This window comes from Manis javanica, chromosome 2 (genome assembly GCF_040802235.1).
Source record: "Manis javanica isolate MJ-LG chromosome 2, MJ_LKY, whole genome shotgun sequence".
Taxonomy (NCBI): domain Eukaryota; kingdom Metazoa; phylum Chordata; class Mammalia; order Pholidota; family Manidae; genus Manis; species Manis javanica.
The window spans coordinates 177,311,998-177,331,192 of NC_133157.1; the positions used below are offsets into that span (position 1 = coordinate 177,311,998).

The 19,195-nt window shown below is 40.2% G+C and overlaps 1 protein-coding gene across 1 annotated transcript in view; it reads right to left on the reverse strand.

Moving 5' to 3' along the window:
• RUNX1T1 (RUNX1 partner transcriptional co-repressor 1) overlaps positions 1–18,462 on the reverse strand; it is a 125,688-nt gene extending 107,226 nt beyond the window's left edge. The window contains 2 exon segments of the mRNA XM_036995462.2: positions 12,508–12,532; positions 12,534–18,462. Of these exon segments, the coding sequence (XP_036851357.1) occupies positions 12,508–12,532; positions 12,534–12,629 (121 nt within the window). The 5' untranslated portion in view covers positions 12,630–18,462.
• Between the last annotated feature and the right edge of the window lie 733 nt (positions 18,463–19,195).

Here is a 19,195-nt window from a genome sequence, read left to right on the forward strand (position 1 = left end):
ATAAATTTCTTTCTCAATGGAGTTAACTAACTGAGGTCCCTGTTGGAGGAAAGAGACCCCATCTTACACTTTTTCTGCCTTCAGACCCCCTTGACGCACTATGCTTGTTCCATTCCAAGGCTCATGAGGGAAGGGGCCATGCTCACTCAATCTTCAGACCCAGCACCTCGTGAGGTGCCTGGCTCACAGGTGCTCACTCAAGACTGGCTGGGTGAACAAAGGAATAAATGATAATGGAATGCTATCTAGTCTTTCTTCAAGCCCCTTCCTCTTCTTATCTGATCGAGCATTATTTTAAAATCTTTCAAATATTAAAGAACAAATTAATCAGAGGGCACATGACAAATCGACGATTTATTTTTTAGTCTTGCTGACAATACAGGATGACCAGTGAGTTAACAAGCCAGGCAATTTAAAATAGTAGAAAATCTTTCAATGTCTCTCCTGTTACAGATATAATTTAATTTTCAATGAAATAAAATACCCTAAAATGACTGTGGCTACACACACTGACCACATACAAGCCCGCTGCATTCATCCTCTGGCTTGACTGTGATCTCAGCTCTTAACACACGTCAACTACTTGATCTTGGACAAGTCATTTAACCTCTCAGCTTCAGATGTAAATCTCTAAAATAGGACAATAACTAACTAACTTACCAGGATGGTATGAAGATAATATTTATAAAATGCCTATCTTAATGCCCCTAGAGTAAGTTTTTTATCCCATGTACTATGTCCTTACCATTTGCTACAAGAAAGGTGGTAGTACCTATTTCAATATTATGGTTTAAAGTATTAAAATAAAAACATTAGGTCACTACTCAAAAATGACCTGGTACAATGTTTTCCTTAGGGAAAGCCACTATTATACTATTAGTGACAAAGACAAAGTATTTATGATCAGTCAACAATACCAAAATACGTGGAGTTACGCTGCAAGTCCTGAAACATTTTGCAGTAAAAAGGAAAAAAATACCACAAACTAATTGTGACTTAATTTTTTTTTTCTCATCTAATTTCATCTGTGAGATGATCATCTCTAAGAGTACGGAAGAGAAAACCAATTATTTCCAAAGACTGGTTTCTCCAAATAAAGGCATCTGTTCCATGCTGGTAACTTTCACATGAAAGAAAAATGGGACTTTGAAAGTAGATGCATTCATAGTTGATGGTCACACATCTCAAAGGAAGATCTACAATTGTCCAGCTGCAAACATGGTCTGCTTGCTGCAACTCCTTATCAGCTGGTATCTCTCCTCCCTTTTTCCTCCCTCACCCTGCCTCAGAAACTTGTAAAACTCTGGTACTTTTTTAATGCTCTAAACAATAACTTTTCTAAGTGCAGTAAACAGTCTTGATGATTTTCCACTTTAACTTTAGTGTAATTGCCACCTGCAATCTGTGTAGTTGGTCCTGTTCATGAGGAAAATTCCTAGGTGGTAGGATGTGAAGACTTACAAGAGGGTGATACTGAATCCTGGAGCAGAACAGCCTGCATGCGAGTAAGGAATTCTAGGTTCAGTCCGCACTCCGCCTCTCAAGCAGGGTGACCTCAGGCAAGTGAGGAGACTTCTAGGAGTGATTTGTAAAATGAACTCACTCCCAGGTGAGTATTAAATAAGCCAATATGTGACCCTCACTCACTGAAGGCTTCTACCATGTCTCCTCCCCTCGCAGATCTGAGACTGCTCAGGCACTTGCATGAAGGAAGTGAAGCCTGCTCTCTGAAACATCTCTGCAAATGAAAATGTTACCTGAAAGGAAAAACTGTGAGACTCTTTACTCACTTCCACATTTTTAGGGGCAGAGCTTGCGGTGAGATGGACCTGTCATACTAGCCAGTTTTTAAGTCTAGTTTTATCAAGTAGCAGAGAGTTAGAATCCCATATAACATCAGAAAAGACAGGACTGGATGTTGGGGAGCAGGAGGCAAAGCACTCAGCCTAGAGATCTGTCCAGGGAACAAACCCGGGCAATAGGAGGAGGGAAGAGCGCCCCTGGCAATTAAGAGATCAGGGCAGGGCGAGCCCAGAGCCACTGAAACTGTGGTTAGCCTTGTTGGGTCCCTGTTCAAAGGACCAGTTTCAGCTTGTAGGTATGTCTACACATACAATATTTTCCTTACAATTTCAGGGAGCTCATCCTTGGCAAAAAAGTACATTTGTGAGCTTCAGGGGGAAGGATGGGGGGAAGCAGGTCAATATGTGCATTTATGAATATGCCAGCAATGCGACTGCTTCAGTTTGCCTAAGGCTGATCATTTACAAGGGTTTTTTTTACTGTTTTGGTTGCTGAAACTTAAAAGCCAAAATATAGCAGCAATAAGCTGTACATTCTGTAAGAGAACACAATGAAAGGGACAAGGTGTATAGAGATTGGGAAAGAAACAACATGCTTTTATGAACAAAGATTTCATTTTCTTAGCAGTGAAATATTTCAGAAGAGTATTAATAACTTGAGTTTAAGGCATGAGCTTTCGGCAAATATTTAATAAAGCATCAAATAGGACCCCAACAGTTCCAGACTCCTACCTTCAACAAGCTTACAAACCAGCAGAGCAGCCTGAAATCACATGGACAGTGGCAAGGAGTTGTACATGTTAAATTCTATCTTTGAGGAAGAGAATTAAAAAGGCTTCAGAGAGTGGTTTCATTAGAGACTTAGGAGAGGACAAAGTAGGTTGCCTGCAGAAATAGGTCTCAATTAAGGCTAAGATGAGAAAGGTCTAGCAAATTAGGAATACTGTCAATCTTGAACATCTCTATCCCCAGACATCAAACAGCTCCAGACTCTCCGTAAGTATTTGCTGAATGAAGGTGACTGGGAAAGACACCTAGAGAGAAGAGGTCTTACAGGGGGGGTTTCTAGAAGACAGTGGTGGACAGTTCCAGAGGGGTCGAGTTGGACACCAAGAATACACAAACCTTTACTGATGGTTATGCTTCACACATATCACCTCATGTAATTCTCATGACAACCTTATGAGGTCATAACATTATCATCCAGATGAGAATTATTTCCAGACAAGAATTATATCCAGATGAACAGGGAGAATACAGAAGGTTCAACAAATGGTAGAGCACTTGGGGTCTGGGTCTCCTCACCTCCATACTCAACCACCTTCAGGCAGAGTACAGAGCAGCACCACTGTCCCCCAGAAGGGAGGGTCCCACAGCCAGTCAGCCCCAGGCTGACCCCACAGCCTCTAACTTTACAGCAACCAAAACAGGAACAAGACTTGCAAAAAGACTCAGAGGACCAAGGGACACAAAAGAAAGTCTCATTCAACCATCAATGTCTGGGCCCCACTTTCTTCCCCCAAAGCAGCTACTGTTGTCAGATGATTGTACATTACCTCCCCAAGTGGAAGTGCATGCATTTGTTTTGTACAAATGCAGCATACTATACACATTGTTCTTTTCCCCGCTTTTCCCATTTAATGGTGTATCTCTGGAATGATTCCAAATCAACACATATAAATTGGTCTCATTCTTTTAAAACCTACAGATTGATTTTTATGCTGAGGTTCTCTTCAACATAGGCATGATTAATTCTTATCAAGCACAAATGACATCAGAGGAAAAAAGTCTTCAAAATTTCAATTTTGACAGATTTTAACAAAACCATAAAGTCCAAATTCAGTTACAATTTAAAGAGTAAAAAGAATTGCCAGGATGTTCCCAATTAAATGGTACTGGACAAAACAAGGTGAAAGACCTGGAAAATACTATTATGAACCAAACCTAAAAGTCCTGAAACTGGTTAAGATTTTGCTGTTTCTTTCAATAATTAAAATGCCTTAAACAGGGAGACATCAGCGCACGCAATTCAATCCTAAGGATTCACTATCATCCCTTAACATATAAAAGGGTTTTCTTTACTTTTCCAATGAGGCCTCCATTTTAAAACAAAGTTCATAGTCTTACACATGACAATATTTTGTGTACTATCTGGTGATTGTAAAATTACAAACAAGCTTCTATTAAACTCACTGAACTCTGAATACATTTTTGTTCTTTTAACTTACAGTATATTTGAACAATGTTACTGTATAAAAAAGTATTTGGTCTACAGACAATGTTTGGGGTCCTGAACAAATGAATATGGGTTCAAAGCATCCCTGAAATAATAACTCTCTGCTGCCCCTCCCCAAGAGTACCAGCCCCAAGTCTGAGAGGTCCTGGTTTGTAAACACTACCTCTGCTTTTCTACCAACTCTTCCTTGTCTCCTTCCTCTCCACTCCCTGCCTTCTGTCCTCTATAGAATGACAAAATTATCCCGCAAATGAAAGTTCAGCATTTGAAAAATAAATGTAAAATAATTAAGGTAAGGATCCAGACCCAGCCTCCACCTCTAATCACTTTTTGTCCTCCCAAATGGTCCAAAGGTACCTACAAAAAGAAGGGAACCTCAATACAGGTTGAAATCCATGCAAGGAGCCAAAGACATGGGGAGCCAAGTCCCAGAGAGACAAAGAATAAATCCTCCAAGCACCATTCTGTACAACACACCTGCCACTTGACAGCTCTGTCACCATTTCCCAAAAGTAACTGGACCACAAGAACCCCTGGAGCAGGGATAAACAAGTGCATTCTGAGCCTCCTTCCTGGAGGCTGGGCCTCCATGAGTCACAAGACTCTGAGTTTACGAGAGAAGAGAGGCTAGTCTGCCATCCAAAGTGATTCCCAAATTCTGGCACACTAGCTGACAGCACCGGACACCAAACCCAAGTTGTCAACTCTAACTCAACTTTCATCTCCAAGTTCTAATTATTTTGCCTTTGCAATGCCTCTTGTACCCACAAGCCCAAGCCTGGTTATCCTTTTATAATATCTTAAATCTAAACTGCTACAGTGAACTTCCCACCTGGCCCTGGCCTGCAGTCATTCCCCCATTCCAACACATTTGGCCCATCACAATCTCTCCAGAAAAACAACTTTAATTGGGTCCATGCGTACCCCTTTCCTAGAACAACCTTTTTACTTTTACTTTGGTTTTATTAAGACCTGTTTTGCCATGACATCCTTTGTTCAAAGAAGTCCAACTACTACATTTATTTGTTGTAAAAGCAGAACTATTCTGCTTTCTCAGGAAAGCAGACAAACGAAGGGCCTGAACACAACCTAGATACCCTCCATGCCACTTCCCACCCTGAGGGATCCCGTACGAGTTTACCCCATAAAATAAATACTCAGGATAGAGCTTCAATCAGAAAGTTTGATATTCAAGACATTCATGATCTTTCTACTCATTTCCCAATAATCACCCAAGGGTCCCTTCTGCTAGAGGCAGATTCATTAATTTCTTCATTCATTAATTTATTCTCTCTCCACTGCCTCCGATGACCCCAGCACTCCACACCTCAGGGTTTCTACACTTCCCATTCCTATTTTATAACTGCCTACAATCTCATTACATTAAGTATGCCTTGATAAATCCTGTCTCGAGCTGAAATTCCTACTCCTATCTCTAAGATCTCATTTATGGTGCCATTTAATTGGTAAGCAACAAGCCCCCACCATCTTTTGCAGCTGTTTTATTTGTCCTGAGCACATTAATCATTCAGTGAGAACAGAGTCTACTAACTCCTCTGTATGTCCTCTAACACACTGCTGAACACATAGTAGGCATTCATTAAATATTTAGTAATGTGTTACTGACTTCACACTTATAACCAAGGGTAAAAATTTTAATTTTCTTTCAAATATTCTACAGTGTTATTACTACCAGGACTACCCAAAGCGTGTACGTCTTTCTTTAAAAATAGTCAAATTAGGTTTAGTAGGTCGCTCATTTTATTGCTCTTCATTTTTTTTTCCTCTGATATTTTATATCCGCTCCAGGTAGCCAACACAAAGCTCGACTTGAACAAGTCAATGGCGAATAATCTCATTGACTTTCCATTTAGACTTGAACCGACCTACCTAGCCTTATTTAAACAAAAAGATGAGCAGTCATTGTCCACATTTGTTTCCCATCAGAGGGCAAATCTGGATCTCATTTCTAAATAAATGTAGCAAGAGATGAGACTGAAAATGTGTGACAGGTAGGCAAAGGGGTTGGGTAGTAAAGAATACTTGTCTGACACATGATAAAAGTTACAGAACCCTAACAGTCACTTAAAAAGAACACTTTCACAGGAAAGGATTACTACGTCAGTCTGATAAACACCACAGTTCCAGTCCCAATATCATCTGCTGTTCTTCCCAGCTGTGTTTGCTCATCACTGTGTACATAACATATGCAGAGATTCAGAAAATAAACTAGCAGTCTTTCATGACCTGTCTTACAGCTCACATCTTCCTGTATATCTTGAGGTTAGGGAAAGAAGCACATCTAGTTTTAGCCAAACAGACCAACCAACCTCCCAAGACTTTGCACTTAAAGCATAACCAGCACCATGCTCACAATGTCCACTGGGGGGTGACTTCCCAATTTCTGACATTTCGCTTGCCAAATCGGAAGTGCATTTGAAATGCTTTGCCAGTGCTGCTGCCCTAGTTCCCTAGCACAACTCTACGCCAGCATTTACAGGTACCATTACCCTTCTACTTTCCTAACATCTCTGATCGCCTACCTGAATCTCACCAGTACACTCCCGCAAGGCCTAGCGGATCAGACCTCCCAAACACTATAATAGCATCTTAGAGCTAAGTTTTCTCTCTTAGTGCTCTAACAGACCTGGCCACCTCTAGTTTATAACTGTTCTGACAATGCTTCTTATTAGTGGCCACCTAGCTCTTGAACTTTAGACAGACTGCCATTACACCCATGGTAACTGATTCTCTATAATGTCTCTAATACCCAATCAAGTCAGGTACCAACTAAGAGTTCACTACACACATACTTCTAAGACATTCTCTTGTGTGGCAAAGAACTTCAATTTGGCCTCCCACTGAACTTTGAATGCCAATGCAACATTCTTCTACAACCTAGGAAGCAACAGTGATTCCTGTGGTTTCCATTTCAGTGACAGATGGAAGTAACTAACTTCTAAGTCCAGCCAGTCCGATACTCCTAGTGAACAGCAGTTTCTACGGCCGTCCTGAATGATGACAAAGTGCTCACACCTTAGCCAAATCAGAAGTGTAAGAATGCAGTAGCTCCGAAATTCCAAAGAAATCCAGCCCAAGTGCATTACAATTTTTCAGTCTGACTTAAGAACAGATGTCTAGCCAAACAAAAATGTGCCCCATTCTTCTAAATAAAGTGTTACTTACCAAGTTCTCTCCAAAAACGATTTAAAGCGGTTGTTTTCTAAATTTCCAGGTGACTTAGATCCAAACCTTGAGACTATGGGGTACGGCAAATGCCTGGTAATTGTAACCAATCATCACCATGCTTGAGCCTCTAGCCCTTCACTTAGGACCCCAGACAACCAAGTTCATCTTGTCTAGCAACTATGAGGGGAAAGCATAAAGGTCATTTTCCCTTGTGCAAAACCTAAAATCTTTAGCTGCTTCTTGCCACATAAACAGATTCATTCATTCTTCTATCATTCACCTGATTTTTTTCTTTTAATTCACCTAGTGATGGGAAATTCCTGAAAGCTAAGTAAGTCTGCCCTTCATTTTCTCCTGAAGAACTGATCTGAGGGCTGGACATCACCCCAGGCCACACAGCACGGCAGTGACAGAACTGCAAAGGGACCCCAGTTTACCTACTAGTCAGGGGAATGAACACACACCAAGTCCTTCTTTTTAGAACAGACAGTGCTTTTACACAAAAGAACCACTGTTTGTCAACTCAAAATGGTCTCTCCTCTTGCTTAAGAAGTGATCAGGAAGTTGGCCCTGGCGAAACAGGAGATGCTAAGATCACGATACAGGCATGCCCAACTGGGATGGGACAAGCTTCAGGGACTAGGGACATTGAGCAAAGGACAGCTCCAGGGTGCTGGATGAGATACAGGGAACAGGCCGAGTCCTCACAGCTTTGATGTAGTGTAGGAAGGTGGTATTCTGATGAGGGAACAGATTAAGTAATGGCAAAGCCTGGATTAGGAGGTACTGAGAGATATGGATGGACATACACTTAGGTGTATCCAAGGATCTCTGTTAGCTAGGAGCTGGCTCTGACTCCTAGGTTGGGGTGAGGGCATAAGAAAACAGTAGATGCATAGGATCATGGCTGCTAAGGAGAATACTACCCTAGGTATTCAGAGAATGAGGTCCTAATAATTAGAACTCGAGAACAAAGTAGGCAGTTAATTTGGGGAACACTAGAAAACCTCACTTTTCCACAGAGGAGCACAAGGTCGGCCACAGAAAAGCAACTAAGCCATGGCTGGAAACCCTTGAAATGAAGAAAGTGAAATGCTGGTTAATCAGTGATGACAACATATGTGAAGGTTAAAGCCAGGCTCACAGTAGGACTCGAGTTTTTATCAGTTCCTCTCCTCTCCCCTAGGACCAACAACAGGAGGTGCTGAGATTATTAAACAAATGGGAAAACTTTTCAGCTGTGCTTGCCACATACAAGGTGTATATTCTAAAGCCTGTTCTCCCAAATACTGATTTGTTTTAGAGATCTTGACCAATATGAAATGTACAAAAACAAAATACTTTATCCATCCATGAGTTACACTATGCAGGTAATTTCAATTAAAACTATCAAAGCAGGGGGATTTTAAAAAGAAGAGTTCTCACAGTCAGTGACAGTGTTAGTGGTCCTAAGGAGCACTGGTTTTAAACATTTTCAAACTCAAACAGGAGCATCTCATGCCTTAAACCTCAGCTGTGGGGCATCACTTTATAAGTGGCTCTGAGATAAAAGCCTGGATGTCCATCATAAAGTATAAACATTTTGAAAACAGTCACAAAAAACTCTTCCCTGTTAGTGCCACAGAAGGTATCAAGTCTTCAACAATGAATGTGGCTTAAGCACAAAACATCTCATTTGGAAGATCACATACCAAATGATGGGACTGTGTCTGTGAAATAAACTTTCTTGGCATGTGATTCCACGTCATCTGGAGAGTGGCAAAGAACTTGGTGCTGTGCCAGAGAATATGGCCAGGTCTCTGAAAACATGCCAGCACAGCACACCACAGTTTGGCTTTGAACTGGAAATTACACTTCTTAAAAGCATTTTTCTTTGGTTACATACATGTCAGCACACACTCACTATTGCTCTTCAACCTACGTCTTGAGCTGGTATTTCAGAAGATACACTGCACTTGTTAATATGCAACATGTTAATGGATCCCAATGTCTGTTTTCCACTTAATCTGTCCTGGGTTTATCTGGGAAGGGTGTGTCTGGCAACTGAAGTGTGAAGCCACAAGCGACATAGCCTCCAATTGATCCTAAACAGTGATCACATCTCACCCTGGACAAATTACTATAGCCACAAGTCAATCCAACTGCAATTGTGGATAGTCAATACTGAACCTGATCCAATTTTTATCAGTCTCCCTTCTACCTCAATTCTCTATGCCCGGTTTTACATGGACAGAATTGCCATGCATTTTCTTATTATTGGGATGAAAGATTATTTTTATTGTGATCACTTAAGATGTGTTAGAGTTTCGTTCTTATTAATACTGGCTGATTTAAAAAGAATGTGTCCTTCCTAGAAATGTCAGTAGTAAAATGCATCCAATTTTTCTCTAATGTGGTGCTTTCCCTGTCCATAAAACTTACTTGATTAGCAGAACCACAGAAGCTAAGCTTTTGTATGTGGGCACTCAAGCATAATTTAATCATTTTACTTAAGCATGAAAAAAATTATTCTGAAAGCCCTGTTAGGTAAAATATCCCTGATTAGTTTAAACTTACATTTGCAGGTATATTAAAGGTGAAATAAATCACAGAATGCTCAGTATGCAATAGAATACTGTTAACTTTGTTATAAGTCGACAGGAAGTTAAAAATTGTAGTATTACAGAATGTAAGAAGTAACTATCTTATTTTAAATAACTGTATTTAAATAGGTTATTTTAAAATAAATTCTGTTCTGTGTGACCCCTTTTTATAGTACCAGAATTTTCACCTATGTAAACCTCTTTCATAGTCAAACAAGATGAGGTCCTAATTGCATAATACCATTTATCTGCAGAGGATAAAAGTGCCAACAAATGAAAATGCACATTAGGCAAGAGACTGTCAGAATACAAAATTGTCCTTTTTTATTTTTTTTATTTTTTTTGTTTTTTTGTTTTTAAATAACCCACTCACATTAACAAAAGACTGCAATAGCTTCCAAATTATAGGTTGTTATTTTTAGTGGAAGTAGTTCAATATTCATATTGGAGCAGATGTAGCAGTTTAACAAAACAGCTCTTCAAATCCTGCACAAATTGAAAACAGGAAAACTGATTGCATTTTCTCTTATCACTTTCCTTTTCTGAATTGACACTTTTGGCCTTCTGAAAATTTACACATGGCTTTCATCTCAACAGCACCTGCTGATCAAATAGAAACCTAACATTTTCATGAAAATGGTATGAAGGACTAGTTTTGTTCTAAAAGCTGTAAAGGGCATCAGTTGCCTACTTGATGGCAATAGTTGCTGTATATAAGGCATATTCATAATAGTTTTAAATTTTCATTAAACTTTTAAAAAATGTTAAGTCTCTTCTGGTTTTACCCATACTCACTTTTTGTATGATTTGAATTTGACTCAAAGTCTGCCTCATACTTATAAGGGGGTAGATTGCATTAAGATGACACAGTTATCTCTGGCTCCACTTGAATATACACATCTCTATCTTTACATATTACTGCACATGGGCATAAAATATATATATCCCATTTTCCTATTTCACCCACCAAAAGAAAACAGGAAACAAAAAAAATCAAAGTCAGGCCCAATTCTGGAAGGGGCCTTCCGTATTGTTTCAACAGATACAGATTGAGCAGGTGCTGAACCCCAGACTGGAAAAGAACAGATGTCACCCAAGCACAAGCTGGTAAACACCTGAATGATGCGACCAGCCCACTCACTGTAAATACCTCTGGAGAAGGTACATCTTGGAAATGGGTATTCTCACATGTACAACATGCAAGATAAAGTAGGCTGCTTCTCAGGTTTTTAAATAAAAGTGCTTCACGTATTTCATAGTTAACATTCTATTCTGGGTACAATCAAAGATGCTCCTAAGATATGCTACCTGTCAGTTTCTTAGCCAAAAGGACTCTAACCCTGCTGGAGGATTCCAGGCTATCCATTCCCATTCTGCCTGGGTGATAAGGTAACCTGAAGGCAAAAACAACACACGGTACTATATATGCCACTCTGGCCAGTCCGTCTGTGAATTTCAGTGTTTCACCATGTTCACTGAGCCAAGAGCAAACCTGAAATGTCAATATGCTCAGTCAATGGAAGTGAAATAATGGGACTCTATTGTCTTCCCCAATCGATCTGCTGCTGTCAACAAGGAAACATGCCCCTGGCTTTAAACAAATTTTAATTAGGCTTTTAGTTACTGGATCATATTTACCTGTGAAATCACCTATCTTGACAATGTGTAGGAGACAAAATAATTATTTTTTTCCATTTTACCCATTTTAGGAACCTTCCAAAGTTGACCTTACGATGTTTTTTTCTTGAAATAAACTCAGTCGATAAAACATTTTTTTTACCTTCTTTTTAAACCAACTCCAAAGGAAAAAATTCCATGGTCAAACCCAAAATACAAATCTACTTAACAGACTTGGAGTAATTTTGTTTTCTCTAGACCTAGATGAAACCATACTATAAAATCAACTAATTCCATATTAAAAGTAGGCTTCTTTGCCTTTCTCACTCAAGCACCCCCGTTAGCATCAATTCATCACCCATTCAAAACAAGTCACACAAAACCAAACACGAATGATCAGTTCCAACAACCGCCACCCTTTTTTGCTGAGTTCCTCCGTCCAAAACGAAATTCCTGTTAAAATCTGGGAGATGGTGCTGAGGACAGATAGGGTGCGGGTGAAGAGAAAGTAAGACACTTAAAAGTCATTCAAATTTTGCCTAAGTTTGATGGTCCTTCTTGCACCAGAAAAGAGACAGTTCTCACCTTAACATAAAAATAAAAATGAGCTAATCAAGTTGTTCAGCTTTTTCTCTCTCCTCTTCATCTAAAGGCTTCAGCGTCCAGTCAATAAATAATCTATTGTTCCCCCTTTATCGAGTCTCTTTAAACCTATTCAGACCGGCAAAACTAAACCCAATTAAAGATAAGGCCCTCCGGTAATCTCACCTCCGTGAGTCCTGTCTGGATAGCAGAGGTGATGGGAGATAGCGGCCAGGCCAGAACTGATGCCTCCTCCTCACCCCACACAACAAAAGGCAGATTTCTCTTTCTCCCTCTGCTAATCTTTAAATGTAAATTCTCTCCGCCAGCTAAGAGGAGCGACAGATAACATGTTACATCTTCACTTCTCCTGGTCTTATCGACTTCTGAATCATGTGGCAAGGGAGGGAGGGAAAGAGAAAGGCGGCCTCCCCCTGCTCCCCTTGCTCCTTCCCACCCCTCCTTCCCCCTGCTCTCCCCTCCCGTTCACGGAGATTACCTTCTGGCAAAGGAGCGCAGGAGAGGCGGCCGCAGCCGAGGCGGCACCCAGACCGCGGCTTTGTATTCATTAAACACACATCGGAGCTTATCAGAAGTAAAAGGCTTGTCAGGATGGCACATTGTGTGTGAGTGAGTGTGTGAGCGCAGGAGGGAGAGGAGAGCAGCCCACGTGCATCAGGGTGATTACAGTATCAGCAGGGCCCAGATGGAGGCAGGAAAATAAACAGAGGGTGCGTGTGAGACAGAGCGGAGAGGGAGGAAAAGAAGGTGGGGGAGACACAGGCTGGAAGGAGACCGAGGAGTGGGTGGGGGCTCGGCGCCCAGGATGGGGTGGCAAGTGGGGGCAAGGTGCCCTGAGGTTGGCTGAGGCTGAGAGCCAGGGTGGGGATCTCCTGCCTTTCCAAAACGACCACTACACAGAGAAAAGGGGAAGAATTCAGACTAGCAAACTGTATTTCCTGCTCCAGGGCTATACAGGAACATTTTGGAGGTTCTGTCAAGGTCAGAGGGGGATTCAAGTGCTCTCTCATGGCAGAGAATAACAATGAGACATTTACCATCTCACCTCCACCCAAATGGCCACAATTTGCAAAACAAGTCTAGCTGAGCCCTCACAGCAGTTACAAAGCCTTCCAGACCAACGTCAAAGGGAGTTCTTTCCCTTTCTTTTCAGACCCCAATACTCCTGAATTCCAACAAACCCCTCCTCCCAGCCCATGCATACAGATGTGGACACAGACATCAAGTATCTCCTTTTCCTGGGCTTTAATGTTCTGAACAGAGGACTTGTGTGGCCAGCATCACTGTGATAAGGACCACTTGTGATTGGTGGCTACAGGTGACTCTAAGACACCTGCTCCACCTCCAGAAACTGTGCTGGGGGAAGTGGGTTCCTTCTGTGTACATCTGAAAGTCTATTTTGGAGGTGGGAATTTGAAATTGAGGCAATCAATCTCAGCTTGAGCTGCTTCACAGCTCTTCACCCACCCAGAGCCCAAGAATCAATCAGAGAAGCAGCAGCAGGGGCTAATGCTCCTGCGTCAGACCAGAGTTCACCCTCCTCCACCCCATCAGGATCAGGAGGGAGACACACCTGAGTAGTCCCAAGGGGGCCCCTTTTCACTTCTAAATGTGCCCATCAGACAATCTGAGCATCTGATCAGATCCTTAATGGAGTGCAGATAATGCAGCAAAGGTTCTTCTACTGGGAGGAGGAAGAGGTTTTGGTTGTACTGTATTTCAAGGCATTGCAGCTTGGTTAAGAAGCTCTGACTGCAGGATGAAGACTGAGCTCAGAAGGAAACAGCCAATAATGCCTAATTGTTCATGGCACACGCTGTGGCCCCAGCTACAGTGAAACTTCAGGGTATGAAATGGTTTATGTGTGGGGTCTCCATGTAAAGGGACAAAATTGGGGGCAGGGAAGAGTGAGGTTACTGAGTGTTGAAAAACACTGAAGAGCAAGAGAGCTAGCAGCCAGCCTCTTGGAGGACACAAATTTGAAGAAGCCCTTTAGAAAATTAGGGGAGGTACTGTTTAAGCAAGCACTCTCCTCCTGAACAACCAAAACACAGTTTTCTGTGTAGTGGGTCCCCCCAGCCCATGCTCCCACCCCAAGAAAAGAATTAAGGGAATTTGATAGGTAAAGCAAAATCTAAAAAGATGGGCATGGGTGGGGGAAGGGCACTTGTGAAAAACCTTGTCATGCAATGCATGTCAGATAAAAAGGGGTCTGCCACAATCCTCCAGTAATCCAATAATGTGGAAAACCTCGTGGTATCACTGAGATGAAAACAAGGTAGTATTTCTCCATAAATCTTCAAAAAGTGACCAGGTTCAATAGAGAAAGTATGAGGACAAAAAGTAAACCATTTGGCAGGACACAGTACGAAACAGGGTGAGCCCTGAATGGGTGAAAACCTGTCATTCTTACATGTTTTAAATTCAGTAACAGATTTCTGGAGTATCATTTCCATTCTCATTAAAGGTCACTTTTAACCTTTTCTCTGGCTGTTACAGAAAACTGCATTCAGACCAACCAGACACAACCACATACACTTCCTTACATTTTAGCTCTCAATTTAGACACAGACTACATGCAAATGCTCATGAATTCATTGCAGCTGTAGGAAGAAAAAAATACATACAAATGCCCACCTATTTTTCCATTACATGCTCTTTAAAAAAAAAAAAAAACGCTATTAGAAACAAAACAATGCACTACTTTCAAACCCAAAAAAGGCTTACATTTTTCTTATAAAAGCATCCAAATACTGAAGGCATGAAGAGAATTGCACAGAAAGCTTAATCTGCCCAGTGTTCTTATTTGTAAAGGCACAGTATTTCTATTACTATCTTGTTTGTTCATTGACTTTTGGCTCACAGTTATAGAAAAGATCAACCAATTCTCAAATGGGAAGAATCCATGACTCTCTTCCAAAGCAAACATTTTGCTGCAAAGCTTTCAATTTAAGGGGAGAAAAAAAGCAATATAATAATCAAGAAGTATAATCACAGAATAAGTGTGCAACAAAAAGTGGTTTCTATAATCACAGCTGTCTTAAAGTCCAGGCTAGAGAGTAGAAATCTTAATTTCAAGTAGTTCTTTTCTTAATAATAGGTTACCTTCCTATAAAAGCAAGAAGTCCATCTGCCCCAGGCAGATAAGTTTTGAAGCATTAATTCAGATAAAAATCAAGCATTTTCTTTCTTTCTTTGAGTATGTGAATTCTAGTGTGCTATAATGTGAGAATTCCAACATATGACCATTATGGCATAATATCTCATTGCTCAGCTTGTCATTATTTCATTTGTAATTCTTATGTTAATTATGTTCATAATTACTATAAACAGATGTGGTAGACATTCATGTGACCTTTTATTGCAGAATGCATTCCTCAATCATTTGCTTTAATTTCTCTGAAACCGAAATGCAGAAAAAAGACTTTCTAGTTTTCTAATATTTTATATGCCTAAGTTAAAACCTACCTTCTACTTCATCTGCATTTCAAAATATTAGAATATTAACATTTAAGCTGCTTTACAGCACATTTTCCAATTGTACACTGAACCTCACTGCTGCTCACTAAACTGTAGCTATGGATGCCAAACAAAGGCTAGCATCCATATCTAAGTTGTTTGTCTTTTTTTTTAATATCAAAGGTTAATGCAGCAGAATTGTGCTTCAAAACCAAGCAAGTTACACAGCAATTTATTCACTCATAACTCAACCATCACCCTCTTTACATAAAACACATTTACAATAAAATCAGTATGGATTTCATTAGCTGAAAACCTCCTCGAATTTCATTTCTTTGGCCCTAATCTATAATTAGTGTGGACAGACAGGTGCAAACCCTTCTCTTCTACAGATGGCTACTGGAAATCGTGCAAAGTAGCTCCTTCTGTTTAAACAACACAGAGATAACCTGCTCTGTCTTATCACTTACAATTACCTCCATTAAACTGGACTAATGTTTGCTTTAATAAAATGTTCACTGTTCTTTAAACATTATTTAGGAACTCTTATATTAATGGCTGTAAAAAAGTGAAGTTGGAAGGTGTTGTTTTAGATAATAAGGAATAATTTATTCTGGATAAAATGTTCCCACTGATGGATAATACTCTGAGGTTCACAAAGGTGTTCTAGTTGATTTAACATTCATTCATTATTTTGCACAAATAGGGCCAAGTATGGTATTTTAAGAGGTATTTAGGTGACAAAATTTAACAAGTGGGGGGAAGCAGTATTTTTCCTGAAGTTTAGAAGTATGAAAGATATAATTTATTTTCTTATAGATTTTAACTTGTTAATGAAATATATATATATATATAAATATATATACCTCTTGAAATCTTAGATTATTTTCAGCAGATACTTGTTAACCTAATTTTATGCATTTCTTTAACTTTTAATACATTACTCTGAAAGTGGTAGGGAGCCATCATTTTAAGGCACATGTAAAAAATTAACTATGATTGTAAATGCACTCCATAAGCACTTGATTAAAAATTGCTCCATTCCATAATAACTTCTCTAAAGCCATCGAACATTATCAATATAGTCTGTGAATACTGTATGATGAAGATGTCCATAAAACAAAAAACTTTAAGTGGCCAAAAAGCAACAAATAGCTTTTCTCACTGAACTTACATAACTTACAGTAACAAGACTCCAGTAAAATGCAACTGACTAGTTTTTTTCACATGCAAATCCTGCAGGTGCCAATTTTTCAGACTGCTTTGCTATGAAGGACTATGTTGCCTACATAAAACCTCAATGAAGAACGCTTTGCATTCAGTGACTGTCAGCTGATGTTCATATCAAAGAAGTGAGAAACAGGATTTGACAGTGAAGGATGTTCGAAACTGACAACCACTGACCAGTATTCCTATTGGAAACATTTCTTTCTCATGATGCCTTTTCAATGTTTAAAAGGGGAAAAGAGTGGTTTTTTTTCTTTTGGCTTCTATTTTACAATAAAATAAATGATAATTGCACCTTACATTTGTATACTTCTTTGAAATTTATGAAATGGTCTTTTATCTGCAAATATTTATTCTAACACCCTAGATGAGAGAGCTCATCACCAAATACTGACATCAAGGGCAGTATTACACATTTGTTGAGAAAGGAAAAATTGTAAAAATATTAAAAAGCTGCAGTCCTCTAGCTGCAACACACACTGTCCTGCTATTTCCAGCAACATGCAATTTAACAGTACAGTTTACTTACATTTTATTGCAGGTAGAATGCTTTTAATTAGGATGGTCCTTTAAGGACCATTTTAAAAATCAAATTATTAGCAGGTATTAGTGAGTGAGAGACTAAGTCTACAAAGGAAATATGAATTCAAAGACTTCTGGTCTGCTTTGAGTTGTCCAAACATGTAAGAAAAAACAGACTGTTTTCTCCTATGCTCTTACTAGGTATGAAGTAGACACTGGAGAAACTTCATACTCAAATTCTCCCACTCAATATTATGCTTTTCAAATAAAGTGACTGATGTCTACGTGGTAAAATTAATGCTTAATTAAGCAGAGACTTTTGACATAAAGTTCTTCTCTTAATACAATCTTAGATAATGTCAGTTTTTTATTCACCCAGAAGTAGCCTGATTCCTTGGTTATTTGGTTGGAATTTTGTTTTTTGAGAGAATAAACCAAAGAAATATCAAATGCTAATTAATTACAGTACAAGTAAATCAACGGTAGATTGACTTCCTCAAGATCCATCCTGGCTGCAAAAAAAAAGTCTGAGTCAAAGTAAGATTCCCTGATTAATTTTGGGTGAAATTTTTTTTTTCAGCCCTCCCTTAAAAAATAACCATCAGTAAAAAGAAAGAAAGAAAAAAGAAATGAGCTCTATCTATGCTATCTGAAAACCCCATAATGTTAAACTAGACTAAACTTTAAGGATAAACCAGGGGAAGAAATCCTTAGAATTATGAATCTGCTACTGTTTGTGTACATGGCAGCTAACACCAACACCCAGGTTGGGCTATGATGGTTTAACAAACAATGATATTTGGTGACCTCGTCTAAGGAATTGTGTAAACCGGGCACAACAGAATACTCACATCGTCAAGGCAAAGTGCTGTAATAAACTGAAAGGAGGCCCCCAACACTAACAAACCGTTTATCACAGAGGAGCTGGTCAATTTGTATTCTGTTGAGTAAGGACTCAACTGGGCACAGACCCAGTTCCACCCCTGTTCTATGCAGAGGGAAGGGTATGAAAATAAAACCCACCGAGTGCACTTAAAAACGGTACAGATGTTTAAAAGGAGACTAAGAGGGGGAAAAACCCTGCAAAACAGATTTCAGTTCACATAAAGGGTAGAAAGAAAATGCTTTGGTCAGCAACCTGACCTTTATCGGGGGATAAATCAATTTGCAGCAGCTGTGGACAGCCATTTATATAAAGGCCTTGGGCAGATTAATTAAGGGAAGCGAAGTTAAAAATTCAAGGGGGCTCAGAGTTACATTACGCACATGAAGTTAGCCTGGAGTGGCCTCTCCAGCTCTCCTGGTCCTCACTTCCTCGCCCTGGCCTCCGGTGCCCGGTCTGCAGAACCCCCTCCACAGGGAATAGTAGCTATTCCTTAAAGTGACATTCTGCTGGTTCTCTCAGAAAGCAGCAGCCAGGCTGGGGCACGTTAGGATTTGAAGCGCCCCATCTTGAAGAAAAGCCTACGCTCTTAAGATTTCTTCACTATGCTTTACAAGGAATAAGACAACTAAAGGCTGCAAGACTCCCCAGCCAAATCCTCCAAACTGGGAGGGCGGTGGGAGGCTATTTTTAGTAACAGTCTTGGTTCACATCCTACTTCCCAGAATCACAGTACTCAAAAAAGTTTTTCAAGGGCTGACCGCCCTAACCAAAAAAAAAAAAAAAAAGTTTCAAAAGATGGATTTAAGCGCTTTGCGCCAACATAACCGTAGATGCTTTAGGCGTCCTGGCTAGGGCGAGGTCCGCGCAAGGAGAAGGAAACGGGGAAGCCAACCAGCGCAGTCCTTCCAGGCTCGCAGAGATTGCGCTGGCCGGAGGGGCTGGCGCACTTCCCCACCCGCCCGGGGACTTTGCTGGAATTATTTCTGGAAAACGAAAGAAATTTCCCGGACACGGCTCTAAGCCGCGGCTCGCGGTTGGGGGCTGCAGAGCACAAGGCTCTCCTCCCGGCCCA